The sequence below is a fragment of the Mustela putorius genome, unplaced genomic scaffold (assembly GCF_011764305.1).
Source record: "Mustela putorius furo isolate JIRA1106 unplaced genomic scaffold, ASM1176430v1.1 tig00000196_pilon_pilon_pilon, whole genome shotgun sequence".
Lineage (NCBI taxonomy): Eukaryota > Metazoa > Chordata > Mammalia > Carnivora > Mustelidae > Mustela > Mustela putorius.
Genome location: NW_025421310.1, coordinates 11,202,839 through 11,217,179, shown reverse-complemented (window position 1 = coordinate 11,217,179; position 14,341 = coordinate 11,202,839). Strand labels below are relative to the sequence as shown.

At 50.7% G+C, this 14,341-nt stretch overlaps 1 protein-coding gene across 1 annotated transcript; it reads left to right on the top strand.

Moving 5' to 3' along the window:
* Window positions 1-5,215: 5,215 nt before the first annotated feature.
* On the top strand, window positions 5,216-12,884 carry DHDH (dihydrodiol dehydrogenase). The gene is made up of 7 exons (XM_004767364.3): window positions 5,216-5,343; window positions 5,724-5,835; window positions 7,230-7,393; window positions 9,319-9,571; window positions 11,247-11,371; window positions 12,339-12,492; window positions 12,738-12,884. Exons 1-7 carry the CDS (start codon window positions 5,254-5,256, stop codon window positions 12,833-12,835), a joined length of 996 nt encoding a protein of 331 aa, XP_004767421.2. The 5' UTR covers window positions 5,216-5,253; the 3' UTR covers window positions 12,836-12,884.
* Window positions 12,885-14,341: the final 1,457 nt, after the last annotated feature.

The window sequence follows — 14,341 nt, the reverse complement described above, 5'->3', positions numbered from 1 at the left end:
ATAGCGTAGGTCCGGTTTGGTACCACAAAGAGGACGAAGTTTAAAGGAGGCTCAAATGATAAAAGCTATCTGAGGAGACACAAGGCCCCTGGGCACCAAGGGCAGGCAAATCTGCTGGGAGGTGTCCTGTGTGGCTCTGGCAGAGCCCAAGCCAGTGGCCTGGAGCCAGCTGGTGGGCCTCCTCGAGGAGGCAGCAGTGCAGGGAGGCACATACTTTCCACCCTCACCTGCCCCACCAGGCAGCTGGGACGGATAGCGACCCTGGGCCAGGTATTGGCAGCCTGTGGCCCAGGGACCTTTCTCTACTTTCAGAGGCCCTCTGGGGCTGCAGGCAAGTGCCTCCAGCAGCATGGAGTAAGGCCTCAAGGGAAGGTCATGGTCAAGTATGATCGTAAGGAGCTACGACCGGGAGGCATGGACCCAGAGCAGCTCCCCCCACAGAAAGAGGAAATTTGGGGGCTGGAGACTGATGTGGAGAGATGGGTCAAAGAGCTGCTGGGTGACAGTTACAAACCCGCTGAGGCCTTTGTCTCTGGCCTGCTGGTAAGATCCTGGACTTGCAGAACCCTGAACATACCCCAGAAGTAAGGGTTTTCACTGCCATTGTGGGGACCTTTTTTTTTTTTTTTTTTTACTGTTACTGAACTGATGGGACTTTTAAAAAATTATCTGAGAGGCTCATTAACAACGCAAATTCCCAGACCCTGAAATATCCAAGGAAGGGTCTGGGGAGTTATACGACCTGCTGTGCACCCCGGCTTAAACCCCAACAATGACCACAAACAGCAGCCACAGCCACTCGGCTTCTGGAAGACTGGGAGCTGAGCCTCACTGAGCCAATCTGGAAAATGGGCATTAAATGGTAGAGTTCTTTGAAGTATCCAATAATAATACACATGAACAGTATGGCTCCTGAGTTGAAATTTGAGATCAGCAAGCAGTAATTTGTTATTATATGGACACATTTACGCAATTAGTGTCCCTGGGCATCTGTTGGTGACTTCCATATTGAAGGAGGTCCCCCATTCCAGCTGCCCAGGACCCTTTTGTGTCAGGCTTCCTTACTCTCTCTCCATCAGTAGACTCTAAGTTCCAAAGGAGCCAGGAGAGGGAGGTTCACATCTGTCAAGTTCGTGGCCCCATACAGTAGCATCTATGGCTGGTATACATGGTCAAGAACCAGGTCATCTCTGCCCCCAAAGACCCCTCCGCCCCACCACTGCCTCCCTGTCTGGCCTTTTGTTCTAGTCTTTTTTGTTGTTGTTGTCAGAGAGAGTGAGCACAGGCAGACAGAGTGGCAGGCAAAGGCAGAGGGAGAAGCAGGATTCCCGCTGAGCAAGGAGCCCGATGTGGGACTTGATCCCAGGATGCCGGGATCATGATCTGAGCCGAAGGCAGCCGCTTAACCAACTGAGCCACCCAGGCGTCCCCTTTTGTCTTAAATCAACAGGATTATTTTGACTATGTATATTCGGAAAATGATTTCTTGGTTGCTACTATTGGTGGTGGTCATTTCTTACAGCAGCAGCGAGACACTAATACACAGCAGCGAACATTTCTGTAGCACTTGGAACGTGGCAGGTGCCCTGCCGAGCACATTATATGATCTCGGTAACTGCCCATTTCATCTTCACATAAACACTGTGAGGCAATCACTGTTATAAACCCCATTCTACAGATGAAGCGAATAAGAGAAGCTAAGTCACTCGCCAAAAAGCCCACAGCTAGTAAATGTCCGGGCTGGGACTGGAACCCTGGTCCACCAGACCCAGTTCATGCGAAGTTCTTTTTGGCACTGAATCTGTGCTGAAAATTTTCTGGTGAATGAGTTAATGGGGGGCGCCTGGGTGGCTCAATCAGTAGAGCGTGGGACGCTTGATCTTAGGGCCACGAGTCCAAGCTCCAAGTAGAGTGTAGCGCTTTATCTGAAACAAACAAGCTAATGAGTGCACACTTTGCTTGCTGCCTGGCATGCTCGCTGTCCACTCATCCATTCTGTGGTTGTGACCTTTAATTTCCTAAGGGTTTTTCTAACACTTGGATATGACTCTATTGATCAAAACGCTGCTGTCTTCACCTTCACACTCCATCACCCACACAGGAGCTCCTCAGCCCTGCCCAAGTGGTCCAGTTGATCCTTCTAGGTTTATCTTTCACATTCTCCCCCACTCCCAACCTGGGTTCCAGACTGACTTCTTTTCTTTTTTTAAGTAAGCTCTGTGCCCGAACTTGGAGCTTGAACTCAAGACCCTGGCAGTTCAAGTGGAAAATCTGTTTCCTTGCTTTTCCAGCTTCTGCTGGCACCTGCATCTGCATTCCTGGCCTAATGACCCCTTCCTCCAGCTTCAAAGCCAGCAGCAGAGAATTTTCAAATCCCCTGCCCTGTTTTGAGGTCCCTCTGCTTGGGTTGAGTATCCTGCCTTCCTCTCCTTAGGTCTTCTGTAATTGCAACGAGTCCACCACAGAATCCGGGAAAAACTCCCCATCTCAGGAGCCTTCACAGTGATACCTGCAAAGTCCGTTTTATTAGGTCAGGTCGCATGGTCATAGATTCTGGTCTTTGGGAGGGGGTGATTACTGTGCCTGCCACAGGTTGTCTCTCTTTCGCCCACTAGAGGGAGGCAGAGAGCAAAGCGAGGTTGTACCTGCACATCACCCAGCACACGACCAAGTCAAAAGTAAAAATGTTTGCTCAGTGAATATGTGAGTCATGACGGTTAGATCTTTGTTGTCTCCTGCTGAAGACCCTTCCACGTCTTCTCCAAACCGTTGCTGACCCCTCCCCAGCCCCATCTTCCACCCCACTGACCCAACCATGATGGCCTGTTCTGGGTTCTTAGAACATAACAAAGCACTGCAAGCTGCCATGAGAGCAGAGAAAATATCTGTCTCATTTCTGATGTGTCCTCGGGACCTAGAACAAATTAGATGCTCAGTAAATATCTGTGTTCTGCCTGGGAGGACAATCTGTGGAATGACCCCAGAGGCGGATTCTGGATTTCCTGGCTAGAAGCTGGCTGGCACAGGGTCTTCCCCTTTTGCCATGATTTCAGCGTCCTCCAAGGTCTGCCTACAGTGTTTCCTGCAAGTTCTGGAAAGTGCTGGTGCCCAAGCTTAGACTGGCTTTGCCATGCTTCCAGCACCATTGTCTTGCTTGTCTCCACAAAGAGAGTAAGAGCTAGGAAGCAGGTGTGTTTCTCAGGTTACAGACCCCCCCTCACCCCCCGTGTGGCCACTTGAGCCCAGCCAGGTAGCCCTTGCCAGCAGACATCAAGAGAATATATATTCACTGATGTTCTACCTCTAAATTCTACATTGTCTTATGCCCTTTGTTAATCCCTTGGCTCTCACTCCAGGTCCCAGAGAGGCTATCATCTGCTTACCAGCCAGCGGTCTACCCCTAGTTCCTTATCAGACCTTTGGCACACAGGATTCTTGTCCCAGGGCAGTGATCTTCCTAACTTGATTATGAATTAAACACAGCCGTCACAGTTCAGTGTTTGTACTGTACCCCACTGAAAGTTTATGTTTTTGAGATTTGGTGTATACATAGTGTGGAGTTAGTTCACCCATTTTTCTTGCTGTGTGGTACCCTGTTGTTAGAATTCGCCACCATTTGCTCATGGGCTCTTCTACTGATGGCTCTTCCCAATTTTGAGCTATCACGGCCAATGTTGCAATAATACATACACCCTCGCAGGCACACATCGGACAGTTTCTCAAGGGTATGTGTCTTCTGCCCACAGTGGAAATTGCTGGATCACGAGGCACCCTCCTTTTCTCCTTTACTGGATATTGCAAAATGATTCCTCTGGGTACAGGGACTCGCTGCCAACAATTTGAAGTCGTAACATTTCATCCTGAAACTGTTTAAGAACTTACAAAAATAGTACAGAGAGCTCCCTCTTGTACCCGACAGGTAGCATCCCCCCACCCTGCAACCCACCCTGTGATGATATCTTAGGTAAATATAGTGCATTGTCAAAGCCAGGAACTGACATTGCTACATTATTTAATCAGCTGGTTTGTTTGTTTGTTTTCTTTTTTAAGATTTTATTTATTTGAGAGAGAGCACAAGCTAGGGGGCAGGTAGGGGCAGAGGGAGGGGGAGAAGTAGACTCCCTCGCTGAGCAGGGAGCCTGATGCCCGACCCTCACATCATGACCTGAGCCATAAGCAGTCACTTAACCGACTGAGCCACACAGGAGCCCCTGAAACTCAGACCTTAACTGAATGTCTACAAGGAAAGAGAAGTGCACAGATTTGCCATGAGTGAAGTTGGCCAGCCATTTGCCAATTGACTTAGAGAATAATCACTTGATATATTTTACATTGTAGACTCTGGAGCTCAGTTAATCCTCTTCAACAAGTAGATGCCATTGTGACTTCAGTTTTGGAACAGGAAGGTGAAACTCTGATAGGGAAACCCTTTGCGCAAAGCAGTACAGCCAGGCAGTGGCAAGGATGGGCTGGGACCAGTCAACCTGGCACCTGGGCTCTTAAGAAGCGAACAGACTGGTTTCTAAGACTTAACGTTCTTTGGAAACAGCCAGTTTGCACGTCTTCACATCCTGGCTGCGAGGCTTCCAAAAAACGACCATGGCTTTCTGGGATTGTTTCTCCTTCTGTAAACAGCGAGCGATAGAATCCAGTTCGCAGATCTGTGGTGAGAAATTGGAAGGGAGGAAAGTAAAGCACGGAGCTGGGGGCCTGGCCACGACAGGCGTTCTAGAAATATTAGTAATGTTTATATTTGCTATTACATCTTGCCCCCCCCCCCACCTAGGCAATTCCTAAGGGTGCCCGGCTTTTGGGGCGAAAGAGTTAGGGGAAGGAGGAAGGGCGCCAGCTCCGAAGGTGACAAGGGAGGAAGCCTCCCCACCCACTCCCGGAGGGCCTGGCTAGCGTGTGGGTAGAGCGTGCAACTCTAGTTGTCGGTGGGGACTTCAACCCCAATGTTGCCCGTAGAGATGCAAAAGGAAAAAAAATTTCACGTGGTTAGAAGTCCCCATAGGCGACTCAAGGAGAATTTCTGGTCCCACCCCCTCATAAAGCAGAGCCAATGGTGAGCTGCTAGATTTAAATAACCTTCTCCTTTGCGTCCGGACTGCAGGGGTGTGCAGGCCTAGTGGCCAATGAGAAGTGGCGTAGGTGCAAGAGGCGGAGAAATAACCACGCCCCCGGATGGGCGGGGCACCAGGTTTTTAATTTCTAGGCGCAGGTGGCAAGACCTTGCGACCCCAGGTTTTGACGATGGCGGTGCGCTGGGGCATCGTGTCAGTCGGTTTTATCTCCAGCGACTTCACGACTGTGCTGCGAACGCTGCCTCGCTCCGAGCACCAGGTCCACCCTCTCTCTGGAATCCTCTGGAAGAGCAGGCCTGGGGACCGGGACTCCAGGGTCTGAGGGAGGAGGGAGCCAGGGTACCCTACTCCTTTCTCCCTACTTCTGTCCCGTGAACTCGACTTTCGTCAAGTTCGGGAAGGGTTTGTTCTGAACTACTGCGAAGAATACAAATTTAGGTATTAGGGGATTTAATTTAATCGCTTGCGCCAGATCTCTCTTTTCCAGGACCCGTGTCCAGCCCCCGTCACGTCCTCCCCCGGGATCCCTTCTCTTCGCATCCTGGGGGATGTAATTTTCTTATCCCGGGCCCTTCTCCATCAACCTCCCTCCCATCCACCTGTCGCAGCCTCCCAAGTCTGACCCTAGCGTCCTTCCAGGTGGTGGCGGTAGCAGCCCGAGACCTGAGCCGGGCGAAGGAGTTTGCAAGGAAACACGACATCCCCAAGGCCTATGGGTCCTATGAGGAGCTGGCCAAAGACCCGAATGTGGGTGAGTGACACATGCAGCCGAAGCCACCAGGGCGCTGGCTCTAGGCTGCCCCGTAGGATAAACACGGCTCCGCGGGATGGCCCAAACCCTGTGTGCTTCTGAAGGGTCTGGGGCTGGGGGGACAGAACTGTAGGAACGGGTTGGGTCTGCGATTAACAGTCTAGCAAGAAATTGTGTTTGTTAACAAGGTGTCCATGGTTTGGAAGGGGCCTGAATTTGTGAGCCTCTTAAGACTTTTTTTTTCCTTTGGGGCGCCTGGGTGGCTCAGTGGGTTATCAGCCTCTGCCTTCGGCTCAGGTCGTGATCCCGGGGTCCTGGGATCGAGCCCTGCATCGGACTGTCTGCTCCGCGGAGAGCCTGCTTCCTCCTCTCTCTCTCTCTGCCTGCCTCTCTGCCTACTTGTGATCTCTGTCTGTCAAGTAAATAAATAAAATCTTAAAAAAGAAAAAAAAAGACTTTTTTTTTCTTTTTAGGATTTTTATTTATTTATTTTATTCATTCACTCATTCTTTCATTCATTTGAGAGAGAAAGAGTGTAGCAGAGCTCAGGCAGGGTGAGCTGCAGAGGGAAAGGGAGAAGCAGGCTCCCCACTGAGCGGGAACCCCATACTGGCTGGATCCCAGAACCCAGGGATCATGACCTGAGCAAAAGGCAGACGCTTAACCAATTGGGCCACCCAGGCACCCCAGGCACCCCTGTTCAGGCTTTTTTTTTTTTTTTAAGATTTTATTTATTTATTTATTTATTAAAAGATTTTATTTATTCGTTTGACAGACAGAGATCACAATCAGGCAGAGAGGCAGGCACTGGGCTGGGCGGGGTGGAGAAGCAGGATCCTAGCCGAGCAGAGAGCCCGATGCGGGGCTCAATCCCAGGACCCTGGGATCATGATCAGAGTGGAAGGCAGAGGCTTTAACCCACTGAGCCACCCAGGCACCCCTGTTCCGGCTTTAAGTAAGCTGTGTGGCCTGGGCTCCTATATTCTGGAGCGGCCTGGATAGTGGGGGGCAGGATGGTAGAGCTGGACAGCAACCAGACTGGAGTTAGGCTGCTGGAACTGGCATTTTGCTCTTCTGCTTGCCCTTCTCAGTTTCCTCATTTGTAAAACAGGCGAAATAAGAGTATCTGCCTCTTGGTGATATCGTGACAAATGACTTCATGATCATTTTGGAAGGCTGGAAATAATCTGAAGAAAATGAGTTATAGGAGAGAATGGTTAGCTCCTTCCTAATGGGACACGAGGCTTGACCCCTAGGATGGGACTGACCGTCCTTGGTTGGTGAGACCCCAGTTCCTAGCTTGCTGGGGGCGGGGCCTCGACATTAGGGGCAGGTCCAGGACGTCTGGGGTGGCTGGGGCTACTAATGACTCTCCCTCCTTCCTTCCAATCCAGAGGTGGCCTACATCGGCACCCAGCAGGTCCAGCACAAGGCCGCAGTGTTGCTATGTCTGGCAGCGGGCAAGGCCGTTCTGTGCGAGAAGCCCATGGGCACAAACTCTGCGGAAGTTCGCGAAATGGTTGCTGAAGCCCGATCCCGAGGCCTCTTTCTCATGGAGGTGAGGGTGAAGGGGACATTCCAACCTCCAACAGAGTGCTTCTTGCCATTATTAAACATGGCTGCCAGTGGACTTTTTTGGAGGAGCGCAACAGAAGGGTTTGTCAAGAACAAAGACCGCGGCAAAGGGAACTGTTGTTGGTGTGTTTTCCAGAATGTAGTTGAGCTGGGCCATGAACTCTGCTAGCAACATCTTTCAGGAGGGAGAACCCTTGCTTAGCAAACATCAGCCCCCTGAGCAGTATTTTGTCAGCTTTTTAGAGAAAAAGTGGCATAAAAAAGCAACAGGCTGAGTTTGGGGGAATTTCCAAGAATATTGATCAGAAGGAGCAGGGCACCTCCACCTTATCAACTCTCAAGGTCAACCTGTCTTTGCTTTTGCCCTTATCAGACATGGCTACCTCTATGGGACCTTTGACAGTTTGCAGAGTGCCAGTAATTAAAATGGTTGCCCAATGGCACTAGATAGCACCAGCAGTTAAGACGGCTACCAAATGACCTTTAGGAGCTATTTTCACATTAAGGAATATCCTGGTTCTTAAATGCTGCCTTGCCATAGGTTCTGCCAATAGTAGCAACAGCTATCTCTTACTTCCCCATGTCCTAGCTAGCTGTCTTGTGCCCACTACTGCTCCCAGTCTTCAAAAGTTCTCTATGTACAAGAAGGATATAGTCCAGATTTACTCTGGTTCCTTGGTGCTTCTGGTTCTCACTGTGCCTCGGCAGTGCCAAAGTGCTGAATTTATTGCTTCCTTGTTTTTATTGGCTCCAGTTGTGTTCCAGATCCAACCCTAGGAACTCTGAATTCATAATGGGTTAAGACACAGACTCAGTTTTCAATGAGCTCAAGGTCGGCCAGGGTCCCAGAAATGGGCTATCGCGATGCCCAGTTGCACAGACTTTTGTAGATACAGTACCAGGCAGTTGACAGAACCCAGAGGCATCAGCCCAGCGTGGGGGATAGTCAAGGAAGTTACCCGTGGGTAGGGACTGACCCAAGCCGTAAAGGAGAAGTACAGTGCCCAGGTAAGCAGGCCAGAGAGGAAAAGCAGAGTTAAGACTTCCAGAAAATAAGAGTGGGCAGATTTCATGTCTTTAGTTGAACTTGACCTTGGACAGGCTTTAGAGTCAGAGGAGACTCTAGATTCCATCTCACCGGTTCCTAGCTCTGTGATCTTGGGTGGGGCAAGTAATTTGAGACAGGGCCAACTTGGAGTGGGAAAGCTGCCTCCGGGACCACGTGGAGGATGGTCTGGAGTGGGGAGACCCTGTGTATTCGGTTGCCAGGGCTGTGATCACAAAGTACCACCACAGAATGGGGGACTTCAACAACAGAGACTTATTTTCTCCTACTTCTGGAAGCTAGAAGTCCATGATCAAGGTGCTGGTTTCTCCTAAGGCCTCCCTCCTTGGCTTGGAGAGTGCACTCTTCTCCCTGTGTCTCAGGTGGTCCTTCCTCAGTGTCAGTGTCCTCATCTCTTCCTGTTGGATGAGGGCCTGCCACAATGACTTCATTTTAACCTAATTACCTCTTTAAAGACCCCATCTCCACACTGGGAGGTCCTGGCGTTGGGCGGAGGGGAGCCGGTTAGGACCTCACCCTGAATTTGGTGGCGACACAATTGAGCCCATAACTATTGGGAGACTGGGGGAATGGTCCAGCTAGAAAGGACAAGGCCCGAGTTGGGGCCCTGGAAATGGAGAGGAGAGGAGAGGGGCAGAGAGACTCAGGGACAGGACACAACCTGGGGACTGATGAAGGCTGTGGAAGGGAGACGGAGGGCTCTTGAGAGGACAGTGGGGAGCAGCAGGGAGTCCCTCATGCTGGGGTTCCACAAGAGAGAGGAACTGGTTGGTTAACTCATGGGTCCTGACGTCTTTCCTTCCTTTTCCATTGTCCTGCTTTCTCCCGTCTGTGGTGTGCAGGGCATCTGGACACGCTTCTTTCCTGCTATAGAAGCTCTGAGGTCGGCTGTGTCTCAGGGAGCTCTGGGAAGTCTCCGGGTGGCTCGGGCAGAATTTGGGAAGGACCTTACCGGCATACCCCGGATCATAGACAAAGCCCAGGCTGGCGGTGCCCTGTTGGACTTTGGTATCTACTGTGTCCAGTTCATCTCCATGGTCTTTGGTGGGCAGAAGCCTGAGAAGATTTCAGCCATGGGCAGGCTCTATGAAACAGGTACGGTCTATCCTGGACTGTATGAGCACAATAAGGGTGATCCTCCCTCACTGGGAGCACTGAACTGGGGATGAGCCTCCTAGACCCTAAGAATCAGGTTAGACAGCTGTAGGAACTTCCTACCCAAAGTCAAAGAGGATCAGAGTGGAGAGTGTGGGCATGCTCTGTCCTGGGATTTGCTGTGTGGTTTTAGCCAAGGCACTTAACGTCTCTGAAGCCTAGTTACTGGTAAAATGTCAATAATAAGGTGGTCAGAAGGGAACTGGGCTGGCTCAGTCAGTAGAGCATGTGGGCTCTTGATCTTGGGGTTGAAAGTTTGAGCCCCACGTTGGGAGTAAAGAGAGACAAAGAAAGAAAGGGGAACTGAGATTGTCATAAAGTTAATGAAGTCAATCTCTCTTTTTTTTTTTCGTTTGGCTAGTGTGGCCTCATTCACATGGTGGGCTCAGTTTCATGTCCAGTAAAAAGCAGGCCCCAGTATGCAAGCTTTTTTCTTTTAAGATTTTATTCATTCATTTGACAAAGGGAGAGATCACAAGCAAGCAGAGCAGGAGGGAGAGGGAGAAGCAGGTTTTCCGCTGAGCAGGGAGCCCAGCGAGGGACCTGATATCAGGACCCTGGGGTCGTGACCTGAGCCGAAGGCAGATGCCTAACCGACTGAGCCACCCAGGTGCACCCCCCTTTTTTTTTCAGCATACATTGATTTTGGTAACAGCTTTACTGAGATATAATTCACATACTGTACAGTTTATTTATTCAAAGTGTACAATCCTATGGCCTGGGATTATTCTCCCATTTCCCAAACCCCTGAGCCCTCCCCAGCCACACTCATCTCTTCTCTGGCTCTGGGGATTTGCCAGATATGAGACACTTCACGCAAGTGGCATTCAACAATACGCAGCCTTTCAGGTCTGCTTCTTTCACTTAGCATATGTGTTTTTTTGTGATTGTTGTTGTTTTTAAAAATTTTTTAATATTTATTTATTTTGGGGGGAGGGAGAGAGCATGTATTATGGGAGGAGGAGCAGAGGGAAATTCTGGAAGAGGGAGAGAAGCCGATTCCCTGCTGAGTAGGGAGTCTGACTTTGGGTTCGATTTCAGGATCCTGGGATCACAACCTGAGCCGAGGCCAAGAGTCCAACACATAACCGGCTGAGCCAGGTGCCCAGCACGTGTGTTTTTAGTGCCTCATTCTTTTTTCACTGTTGTGTTAGAGGCGAGGTCTCCTTTCTTTTCTTTTTTTAAGATTTTATTTATTTATTTGTCAGAGAGAGACCGAGAGCACAAGCAGGCAGAGTGGCAAGGAGAGGCAGAGAGAGAAGCAGGCTCCCCGCCGAGCAAGGAGTCTGATATGGGACTCAATCCCAGGATCCTGGGATCGTGACCCAAGCTGAAGGGAGTGGCCCAACCCACTGAACCACTCAGGTACCCCCCCTTTCTTAAAGATTTTATTTATTTGACAGAGAGACACAGTGAGAGAGAGAACATAAGCAGGGGGAGTGGGAGAGGAAGAAGCAGGCTTACAGGGAGCCCGATGCGGGGCTCAATCCCAGGACCCCGGGATCATGACCTGAGTCAAAAGACAGACACCCAGTGATTGAGCCACCTAGGTGCCCCAGTGTTCCATAGGCGGGATTTGAGGACCAGGCCTTCTCCTGTCCTGTGCCTTCCCCAGGTGTAGACGACACGGTCACCGTGCTCCTCCAGTACCCAGGAGAGCTCCAGGCCAGCTTTACTTGCAGCATCTGTGCTCCGCTCTCCAATACGGCCTCAGTGAGCGGCACCAAGGGCATGGCACAGGTGAGATGCGACTGACCAAGATGGGAACTGGGGCCCCTCCCAATAGGAGTGCGCCAGTTGTGGTTGCCGGACCCAACTGGGGGCTGAATCAGCCTCTTTCCCAGCATTGCTAAGGAAGGCATCCTCGACCACCAGGCCATGGGATGGGTTTGGACCTCTAGGCTCCTTCCTGAAGGTGAATTTCCTGGCCTGTCAAAAATCCTTGAGCCTGAGGAGAAACTAGTTCTTATCAACCATGCTTAGAGGGCCGATGTGGCCTGTGGAATTGCTTCCAGGATTGGGTCCAGGCATTACCAAAGATTGGCCTCATTGGGCTTCCTGGGGCTCTGTTGCTAAAAAGAAATTCTGTTCTTTTTTTTTCTTTTTTTTTTTTTTTAAAGATTTTATTTATTTATCAGAGGGGGGGCGGAGAGCGAGCACAGGCAGACAGAATGGCAGGCAGAGGCAGAGGGAGAAGCAGGCTCCCTGCGGAGCAAGGAGCCCGATGTGGGACTCGATCCCAGGACGCTGGGATCATGACCTGAGCCGAAGGCAGCCGCTCAACCAACTGAGCCACCCAGGCGTCCCAAAAGAAATTCTGTTCTTAGCAGAAGAATTTGGACCTTGCCTGGGCACATTTCTGTCTCCAGTTTGGCCTAGACTTGGTAATGGGAATATTGTTGGCTTCCCGGGGCTCTGGGGCCAAAAAATCAGGTCTCCTAGTAAATAAGAAGATGCTGGATTGTCTAAGTCTCCTCCTTGCAAAGGAGAGTCCCACACATGTGGATATAAGCTGTCTTCGAGGCCTAAGCATCCTGTTAGAGAGGGGTTTGTCCCTGGGAAGATGAACAGACAGTTTTCTATTGTGACAGTTCTGTGGCTGAGAAGCAAATCTCCAGCATTGGGGAAGAGGGGGACAAGCTGAGGGAGGCCCCCTGAATATCCTTAGGCTGGAGCCCACAGTAGCCACCTCTTCTCTCCCCACCAGGTCCTCGAGCCCTTCTGGTGCCCAACAGAGCTGGTGGTGAAGGGAGAGCATAAGGAGTTCCCGCTGCCCCCAACCCCAGGCAAGGAGTTCAATTTTCCAAATGGAGCGGGCATGGTTTATGAGGCCAAGCATGTCCGGGAGTGCTTGCGAAAGGGTAAGGATGTGAAGGATGGGTGAGAGGGTGGCAGGTGGAGGGGCAAAGCTGGTAGGAAAAGCGGGCTGCTCCCCAACCCTCAGCTTCTCTAAGTAGCTGTCTAGAACTACAATTCCCAGGATCCCCTTGGGGCATCGGTCAGCCAGCACCATGTATGACTTTGCCTCACAGGATTCAGGGAATGGTAGTTCTTTTGATCTTAAAGGCGTGACTCAGAAGGGGTCCCTAACTGTACTCTCCCCCAGGTCTGAAGGAAAGTCCTGTGATGCCCCTGGTGGAAAGTGAACTCCTGGCTGACATCCTTGAAGAAGTGAGGAAGGCCATTGGAGTCACCTTCCCCTAAGACAAACACTGACGTGTGCCCTGAATAAAAAAGACGTGGCTCCCACAGAGATTGTGGCAATGGTGGTTTGGTGGGAGCTGGAGCAAAGGGGTTGCCAGAGGGGTCACTAGAGAATAAATTGGTAGAAGGATGTGGGGAAGGGGAGGAAGACAGGGTCAGGGCCACACTTCTTAAAAAAATTTTATTTCTGGGGCGCCTGCGTGGCTCAGTGGGTTAAGCCGCTGCCTTCGGCTCAGGTCATGATCTCAGGATCCTGGGATCGAGTCCCACATCGGGCTCTCTGCTCAGCAGGGAGCCTGCTTCCCTCTCTCTCTCTCTGCCTGCCTCTCCATCTACTTGTGATTTCTCTCTGTCAAATAAATAAATAAAATCTTTAAAAAAAAATTTTATTTCTTTATTTGAGGGGGAGAGAGTGCAACAGGCAGGGGGAGAAGCAGACTCCCTGCTGAGCAGAGAGCCTGATGTGGGACCCAATCCCAGGACCCTGGGATCATTACCTGAGCTGAAGGCGGAAACTTAACTGACTGAGCCACCCAGGCATCCAGAGACCACATTTTTCACAAGCTCTTAGAGCAGACCCCTGTGGGCAGAGCTTGGTTTGCCTACCATACCCTGTGTGACCTGGGCAAGGACTCGCCTGTGGGTAGGAGGCGTGTCCCTAAGTGCACTCACCTGCAGCCTCTCCCTGTCCCTGTGTCCTCCTCAGTAAAGACAAGACACAGTACTGACCACCCTCTGGTGAGGGTTAAATGAGATGGTATATGAACAGCCCCTGGGGGCAGGGTAGATTCTCAACAAATGTTAACTGATGGCCCTTTGCTTTGAGATCAGGCTTTTCCAAACCAGTGTCTCGAAACTCCAGGCCTCCATTATGGTACAAAAAGTCATTTTAACAGGAGAGAAAGGATTTACCTTCCATTTCTTCCTTTTTATTTTTTTTAAGAACATGAGAGAGAACACAAGCAGGGAGGAAGCAGGAGAGGGAGAGGCAGGCTCCCTGCTCAGCATGGGGGTTGATAGCCCAGGAACCCAGGATCATGACCTGAGCCAAAGACAGACGCTTAACTGACTGAGCCACCCAGGTGCCCCTTGCCTTCAGTTTCAGTGGCCTTATTGGCAAAGCCTGGGTCATAGGCCCCTCTGTGCAGCAGGTTTAGGATGTCCGTCCCACTAACATTACAAGCAGTTGGGCGGGGGCTATGTGTGGGTGGCTGATCAGCCAATTAGGGTTAACTCTGTGCTCTAAGCAAGGTCTAACTTTCCTATTTTTCTGTAATAGTTTGTGTCAGTTCGGTGATGTTGCAGTAACACCCCCCAGATCTCAACTTAGTAAACAGGTGTATGTCTCACTGGTGTTATGTATTAGCTGAGGGTTCTGGTCTGTATACGTCTGGTATCTAGGCTAACAGGACCGCTAGCATTTGGAATCCCGCCAGTCACTGTGGCCAAGGAAAGAAAGTTCTGGAGGCTTTGGTACCAAAATTTAAATGCCCTAACACATAAACA